An 8073-nucleotide genomic window follows, 5' to 3' on the forward strand; every position below is an offset into this window, starting at 1 on the left:
GTCGCAGCCAGGCCGCGGCCGACAGGTGAAGCTCTTAAAGGGGCCGCGGCCCCGCTCGGCCCCGCGGCGGCGGCGGCGCGACGACGTCCGGGCGCTCCCTCCGCGGGGCCGCCGCCACCTCGCAGAGTGTGGGGCCATGAGGTGGCCGTGCTCTGCCGCGGGGGCCCGCGGGGCTGCAACATGAACGGTCCTTGCCTGGGGCTGCGCAGGGCCGGGGTCCTCCTGTCCCTGGGCGCCGCCGCCCTCCTGCTGTTGCTGCTGCCGCGGGGGCAGCGCCCCGCCGTGCCCCGCCCGCCGCCCGCCGCCGGGCCCAGCGCGGCCCCGCCGCACCGCGCGGGCCCCGAGGGCTCTGCCGGAGCGCCGGGCGGCGGAGGCCTCGCGGGTAGCCCGCAGCTTGCGCGGAGGGGCCGCCTCGGGGCTGCCGGCAGCTCGGCCAGGGAGAGCCTAGAGCTGAAGGACATCTTTATTGCGGTGAAGACTACGAGGAAATACCATAAGAGCCGTCTGGACTTGCTCCTCCAAACGTGGATCTCCCAGGCGAGGGGACAGGTGAGAGCCTCCCCAGCCAGGAGCCTGGGCCCCGCGCTTTCCAGGGCAGCTGCTGCACTCTCAAGGAGTTTTTTCTTACTTGCGTTAAAAGCGACTTTCTTTGTAAGACTGTGGAAGGTCGTCTTATATAAACGGTTGGTATGAACGTGCTTCCAAGAGAGTTTGTTGATGATTAAGCCAATTACCTGCAGTATGGGATCGGTTGTCCAAGCAGACGTAGTTTGCTGATTTTTGTATGACTGTGGATAGTGCTTTCATGATACTGAAAGATTCCTGGTGATGATGCATCTGAGCTGACATTTTGGACTAAGTAGTTCAGCCGCCTAAATTTTCCTGAAGAACATAAAACTTGTTCCCTTGTTTCAGAATTTCAGTCCATTCAAGTATATTACTGGGATTTTGTCCAGCAGTTGGAACAGGACCGTTTTAACCAGCTGCCACTTCCCACCCTGACTTGCATTCTTTCTTCTTAAACTGCTTGAGAGCTGTGGATGATTCCTAGCCAGACAGAGGAGGTAGTACCAAAAAAGACCAAAATTCTTTCTATCTGGAAATCAGTTGTCTCTACCCTGAGACAAAGAGGGTAAAATACAGCCTGCTTTATTGAAATGACACTTGACACTCTTCTGGTTTGTAATGAAAAAACGTAACAAATGAGGCAGGAGTTGAAGTTGGTGGAGGTCTCTGCGCCCCTACTCCCTCTCCCATTCCAGTGGGTACTGTGAAACAAGCTACCAAGACAGGCGAAACATTCTGAATTCTGACTGAAAATGAGAAAATTTAAAATTAGAATCCGAATTTCTTAAATGTGGACACACTGTTTTTGTCTCCTACAGACATTTATATTCACAGACTGGGAGGATCGAGAGCTACGCCTGAAAGCAGGTGAGCTGTGTAGCAGCATAGGTGCATACTGTCTATTATAACTGAATTTTGTTTCTTTCATACTTTCTATAGAAGTCCGTGCTGTACAAGCAATTAAGGAAGTTAAGATGGAGAAAATAGATAAAATTTCTCTGTAATTGCCAACTGGACAAGGTGCCTGGAACTTCCAGAATACCAGGTTCATCTTTGCACCCCCTTTTTTCTTGTTAGAAAGCTTATGTTTATGTGGTTCTAAGTTATAGTAGGTATTTCCTTTGTGCACATGTCATTACACTGTTTATATACGCTCACTTGTCTTTATGCACTCAACAATATTATGACCTCTGCAGCTTACATGCCAGATGGATAACCTGTGAGCCCTGCCTGTCTTGCAGTTTCTTCTCCATGCATGCACCATGTGTACCTCAGATGTACAGTATTAGTGCCAAATGTGCTCTTCTTTTGTAGTCTTTTTTTGACTACACATGCTTCTCAAACCCAAAAGGGCTGATCTTTATTTTTCTAGGGGATCATATGATCAACACCAACTGTTCCGCTGTCCATACCCGGCAAGCTCTCTGCTGCAAGATGTCTGTGGAATATGATAAATTCCTGGAATCTGGGCAAAAGTAAGTGAAACACATTGTTCTGATTGACTTTGTTTCTTCCAGTTCTGTGCTTACAGGAAACTTGAATAACCATGTCTGTTCCAGTAAGGAATGCAGTATTAGCTAAAATGTAGGGATGAGTGCAGGAAAGGGAGCACAGCATGCAGTATTTATAAACAAGCATCATCTGGGAGGTGGAAAGGATTATAAATCTAAGGGGGTTATTAATTTCAGCCTCTTCACAGATTTAGCATATGTAGGTGCTTTCATCTTTCCTATCCTGTAATTTGGGACAATAAGAAATACTTTCTGCTCCAAGCCTGAAAGACTGTGACTCAGTTGTAAACCTATAACTCATTTCTTTGTCCCTATGACTTCTTGCTTTGTTTTGTTTGAAGATGGTTTTGCCATGTGGATGATGACAACTATGTGAACCCTCGGACTCTCCTACATCTCCTGTCTGCCTTCTCACACAGCCAGGATGTCTACGTGGGGCGACCGAGTCTGGACCATCCTATCGAAGCAGCTGACCATGTCCAAAGTGATGGATCAGTAAGCAAACTTTTTCAGTTTGTCTGAGAGACATACCAATCTTCTAAGCCTTTAAAACCTTGACAATTCGTAAGATTCCCCATAAACCCAAGTGATTTCATCTGCAAGAAGTGAACCTGGTGATGGTCATTTTTAGAGGCAGGATGCCAGGTTAAATGCACCTTCACTCTGATGTTGTATGCATAGGTATGCACAATGGAGTTTGTCTCCTGGATGGCTGTTTCTGTTCCTTTACTCATGTATGCCATGATCTCCCTCACACTGAGCTCAGTAGGGCCTCCTCACCTTGACTCTTACTTTTCCTTTGATGGCTTTGGGGGCAGTGTTCCTTGTTTTAATGCTTGGGAGTTTGGTTGGAAGTGCAAGGGGTTTTTTATTTATTTTGAGTGCAGTACACACACATCGTCATCACCTTGAACCAACCTCAGATGGGTAACCAAAGCTTTCTGGATAAAACAAAGCATTCCAAATACAAAGTGGTTACTAGGTTTCCAAGAGCCAGAAGCAAGCATATCTCCATCACAAGATACATGTGCTAAGGAAAAAGTCCTAACCAGGTCACCTGCACTTGCAGGTGTCTTTAAAGATATATCAATCCACTGGCCAGAAAGTCAGTTTTAAAGCAGCTTGTTAGGGAAGACTTTGCACAACAAAATAGTCTCCTTGGACATGGAGGCAACATATATATGGACCACCCTTGACATCCTCAGTAACACTGAGCTGGCTATGACCCTTGGTTAAAATGAGCAGGAGACAGATGGAATTGGGTAGAAGCGGGACTATCATTTTCCATTTAATGTGTGCTACCTCCCTTATGCTAATTTGATGGTTTACCTGCTGTCTGTTTCAAGTGTGTCATTTGAGAGAACAGCTAGCTGCACTTTGAGCAGCCTAAACAAATAGAGATTCACCCGTAGCCTTGTTCTGACTCAGATGTAGTGACGTGATATCAAATAGAACGTTGAGTTCCCTTCCCTGCCCAGCCAAATGCAAAAAGCTGATTATTGGTAACTGTTGTGTGTTTTTCCTTTTTGCTCTTCAGAAGACAACCGTGAAATTCTGGTTTGCCACAGGTGGAGCTGGGTTCTGTATCAGCCGAGGTCTTGCCCTGAAGATGAGTCCCTGGGCCAGGTAAGCACTGTTTCTAGCTGAGCTCCATCAATACATAGTTGGGAGGCTTTAAAACACATTTTAGCTTGTCTCCTATGCTCTCTGTCACAGCCTGGGCAATTTCATTAGTACTGCAGAAAGAGTGCGCCTTCCCGATGACTGCACTATTGGCTACATCATTGAAGGGCTGCTGGAGGTAAAGCTGCTACACAGCCCATTGTTCCATTCCCACCTGGAAAATCTGCAGAGACTGCAAGGCGAGTCTGTGCTGCAGCAGGTAGGGCTATGCCTCATGTCCTGTTCTTATAATAACACCTGTCTGATCAGGAAGAATACTCTGCGTAGACTTAGCGCTCTTCAGCAAAGAAGGATATCTACAGCCTCACTCAGAGCTGTGTCCTTCTTAGGTCCTTCATTTAGGTAAAAGGCACAGTTTCACCCTAGCCAACTAGGTCATGTAGCTGTCCCCTCCTTTGGGGACACATTCTGCTACATGAAGCCTAAATAGCGTGTTCCCCATCTCCTTCTGAATCCTGACTTTTGCATGTAGCAGTATTAGAAAGTGGAGAAGTTTGCTAAATAGTCTTCCTGCTTTTGCCTAACAAAGTTTGTCTTAATTCATGCTGTTCAAAAAGGCAGCTACAGTAAGTACTTCTTCAATAGCTAAGACCTAATTAAATGTTTGATCATTTTTAAGAATAATTTGTCTGAATCTCAAGGAACTTATAGTCGCATCCAAAAAATCAAGTTGTTTTTTAATTGTTGTGATACATTTTACCTCCCAGGCAGCAGATGGAGCCACAAGGCCATCCAGCAGTGTTGCCTGCATCACACTGCTTGGCACCATAAGTAAACAGGAGTATGGTTTTGCCCCTGCATGGTTATATTTTTTTTTGGCAGTTGTGTTAGGCAGCAGAAGTGTGTGCCTGGGGCCAAATTCCACCATGATGTAATCTTTTTAATGCTATTGAATCTGACTGTAGCATTAATATATTGTTTCACTGGTGATCACTGATTCCATGAGATGAAGACAGCTAACACAAAACCTGGGAAATGTACAGTTACAAAGAAAACATAAGTCTTCTTGTACCTGACACCTTAAAAATTCCTAATGCAGTGCTTGTGTGGAGGAACAGCCCTCATCTGGTGTTCCAAAGATCTAAATTTTGTTCCAGATTTGAAATAGGACAATCCTTTCCATGCCACTTACCATGCAAATATTTATATTTTCCCCCTGTGCTAAAATATTGCTATTGCAGACTTCAGGCATCTGGTGAGGATGAATGTGTCATTTAGTGAAGGTACAGACAGTAGCAGGATTAATGTCCTTACAAAGCTTACAAGTGAAACTCGTCATTCAGGCCAATGCAACTTCAGATCTTCTGTGTATTCTCCCACGTTACCCTTAGTGCCATTCAGTGCCAGCATTGCTTATTGTCAGAACTAACTGCTGTCCTCCAAATGTGATCCATGTTCAGATTAGACAGCATCTTTGGAGACTTTCTTGGTACCTCATTAATTACCCTGCTGTTTATACTCTGGTTTTCTGCATTAGTGTTAAAAATACTGAATACTTATGAATACTTATTTGTTTTGACAGGTAACCCTGAGTTACGGTGACCCTGAGAACAAGCACAATGTTGTGAGTGTGGGAGGAGTGTTCGGCCTTCAGCAAGATCCAACCCGGTTAGTGTTCACTTCTAAAACAAGATCTCTCTGCCTTGTTCATGTTTGTCACCTGTAAGATGATCAGGTCCACTAATGGGGTTATTTTCTCATGTCAGCTCTTGTTACTGTGCCAAAAGCAGGTAGACCCACCCTCTGCTCCATCAGACTGCTGCACATTCAATGCTAGTATGTTCCATGTATGGTGAATTCCAATCTAATGCTGTCTTTTTTTTTTTTTTTTTTAATATAGATTTAAATCTGTCCATTGTCTGCTTTATCCTGACACTATCTGGTGCCCTGCTAAGAAGATGTCGTAATTCTTGACCAGCCACTGACACCTGTGTTTTAGCTAGTTTGCTTAAGGAGTTGTGGAGTTTTTTGGTGGTTTTTTTCTTCTGGGAGACAACCAGTGGTATCTACAAAGGAGGCAGACAAACTCTGTTTAGAAAAGCAAAAAGGTGTGGTTTGTTCAGCTGCTGCTTTGGGCATTCCAGGAAGAATATTTGCTCTTTTGTTAGTGGCTCTTCATAAGATGACCACAGTCCTGTGTATAAGTCACTTTACACTTTCATCTGATGTCATGTGAACCTGTGCTTGGGCACATCTGAGGCAAATGCAGTACTGGGAGTGAGAGTGTTCTTACTACCATAAGGAGTTTTTAGAAACCACTGTTTTGAAGCTGGAGTGCTAGAGGAGACTGTAGTCCCCATGGTGACAAGAGAGGGGAAGTTTTCACTCATCTTTCTTGGGAACAGAATTACTTAAGAGCTTGTGGCCTGCCAGATTAAAACTCCAGTGGACCAGAATACAGAAATCCTGGAATCACTAGGGTAAACAAGTCTTGAAAGCCTTTGTCATGAGAAAACCCTGTGTGAGGGTAAGTTTACTCAGGACTGGATAAGTTGCTTACAATGTACATTCTCCCCTGTCATCCATGTGTACCTCCTGTGGAGGTAATTGTCATACCTGGCTCACATGCCAGCTGAATTGCAATGGTTGATGTTTATGATCTATTCCCTTAATATTTGATATTGAAGAAATATTTGCCTGACAAGATGGTAATTGTTCCTCCCACTTGGCCGGTAGTTGGTCACATGAGCTGGAGAAGCTTGTGCTGGCAAAACACACCCTGTTTCTGAAGCAGTGTGAGGGAGGAGGAATGCTAGATAGCTGCAATGCACCGAGGAGGGCTTTGATGGTGTCATTTGAGGACCTTTAATTGTATGACCATTAGCTGGTTACTCCAGCTTCTTCAGATAATCTTTTAATTACCATAAAATAAGATGAGTGTTCGGTTTTACTCCTTAATGTTTCAACAAATAGTTCATGCAGTCACTAAAAGGAGATTGCACACTCACAAGCAGAAATTCAGTGCTCTAGCAGTGTCTGCTGCTTTTTAAAGAAAGTAAACTTAGTTTTGAAAGTGGAAGGAATGCAGCTCAATACGTTTACTTTTTTGTTAGCCCAGACTTTGGCCATGTGCAAACCCTACCTGACCTGAAGAATACCATTAAAAATACCTTTGCGAAATCACTGTTTACTCTTATAAAAAATACTTGCTGGTTTAGTGCTAGAGTTCGAGGCAAAATTAAGGGAAGAATAATGGAAAGCCATTGTATGATCTGGAGCTGTGATTGCTGACTTGATTGTGGACCTAGCAGAAGTTTCAGGTTTCTAAACGGCTGTGCTCAGCCGTGCTGTGGGCTTCAGCTAGTTACTTAACTTCCTGGCAAATGCCTGTAGTGTATTCAAGTATGCCACTTAGCACAGATGTCAGCCTCCTGAAGTATACAGTTCTCTGCATTTTAACAAACCTTTCAGTGTTTACCTCAATACATTGTCCTCTTTGCATGATTTTAGGTAGCTCCACTAAGGAGCAAACAAGCTGACTGCTACTTACTATAGTCCTGCAGCTCATTCTCATATTTTTCCTTTCTATTATGTGTACTAAGGTACACATGAGGTATGGAAATAAGAAAGCTGCAGGGGACTGGATCAAAGCCCAGCTAGCACACTGACTGTTCCATAATGGGCTGTCAGTGTTACAGGTGTGCCTGTCACAGAAAACAGAGGAGGATTTGTGGAATAGTAGGTTCTACCTCTTTGTTAGGTGTTCTGCTAACTAGAATTGAGGCATCCTGTGATTGAATTATTTATCATTAATAGTTCTGGAGATTCCTGGTATCCATGTATTTTTTTTACAACACTTGTTAGATTCTTGGTTTTAACATCTTGTAGCAGAAAACCATGAAACTTCATGAGCTCTTGAGGTGATTTTGTCTTCAAGCACTGCTTCTGAACTCTCTGTTGGTACTTTTTCCCCTCTTCTACTGGAAGCAGCCTCTTGTAAGATGACACAGACCAAGCAAGGACTGGGCAGCAATTGTGGCAAATTGCAGTTTAAAAATTACTACACTTTATACTGATGGCAGTAAAATTAAACAGTAGAAGTTTCACACTGTGGTCACTGGTCACACTAGGTGTGCCAAAGAGGCAGTGCCCTCAAAGCTGGGAGTGTGTTTATGGAACTTAAAAATGACCATGTTCTCCTGCAAGGCAACAGGAAATTGTTCAGAGTGGTCAGGCTCATTCCAAGGTTTCTTGTGTGGAGAAATACAGTAAGCTGTGTGGATCTATCAGGATGCAGCTTTTTTATCAAACTACTTTGTCATACATAAAGTGATTCTATAAAATAAATATTTAAATATGTCGAAGGCTGTGT

The 8073-nt window shown here is 44.1% G+C and overlaps 1 protein-coding gene across 1 annotated transcript; it reads left to right on the forward strand.

The window, feature by feature from the left end:
• Positions 1 to 7: 7 nt before the first annotated feature.
• Positions 8 to 8065, forward strand: RFNG (RFNG O-fucosylpeptide 3-beta-N-acetylglucosaminyltransferase). Its single transcript, XM_066332240.1, has 8 exons — positions 8 to 549; positions 1386 to 1434; positions 1940 to 2042; positions 2420 to 2573; positions 3616 to 3704; positions 3795 to 3960; positions 5284 to 5369; positions 5602 to 8065. The coding sequence occupies exons 1-8, from the start codon at positions 181 to 183 to the stop codon at positions 5666 to 5668; spliced, it is 1083 nt and encodes a 360-aa protein (XP_066188337.1). The 5' UTR covers positions 8 to 180; the 3' UTR covers positions 5669 to 8065.
• Positions 8066 to 8073: the final 8 nt, after the last annotated feature.

This window comes from Sylvia atricapilla, chromosome 18, assembly GCF_009819655.1.
Source record: "Sylvia atricapilla isolate bSylAtr1 chromosome 18, bSylAtr1.pri, whole genome shotgun sequence".
In the NCBI taxonomy this organism is placed as follows: Eukaryota; Metazoa; Chordata; class Aves; order Passeriformes; family Sylviidae; genus Sylvia; species Sylvia atricapilla.

Bases quoted from the DNA above. Each gene is read 5' to 3' on its own strand.
- RFNG (XM_066332240.1), top strand. From the start codon at position 181: ATGAACGGTCCTTGCCTGGGGCTGCGCAGGGCCGGGGTCCTCCTGTCC. The intron at 550-1,385 runs GTGAGAGCCTCC...TGTCTCCTACAG, and splicing joins TCTCCCAGGCGAGGGGACAG to ACATTTATATTCACAGACTG. The intron at 3,705-3,794 runs GTAAGCACTGTT...TCTCTGTCACAG, and splicing joins AAGATGAGTCCCTGGGCCAG to CCTGGGCAATTTCATTAGTA.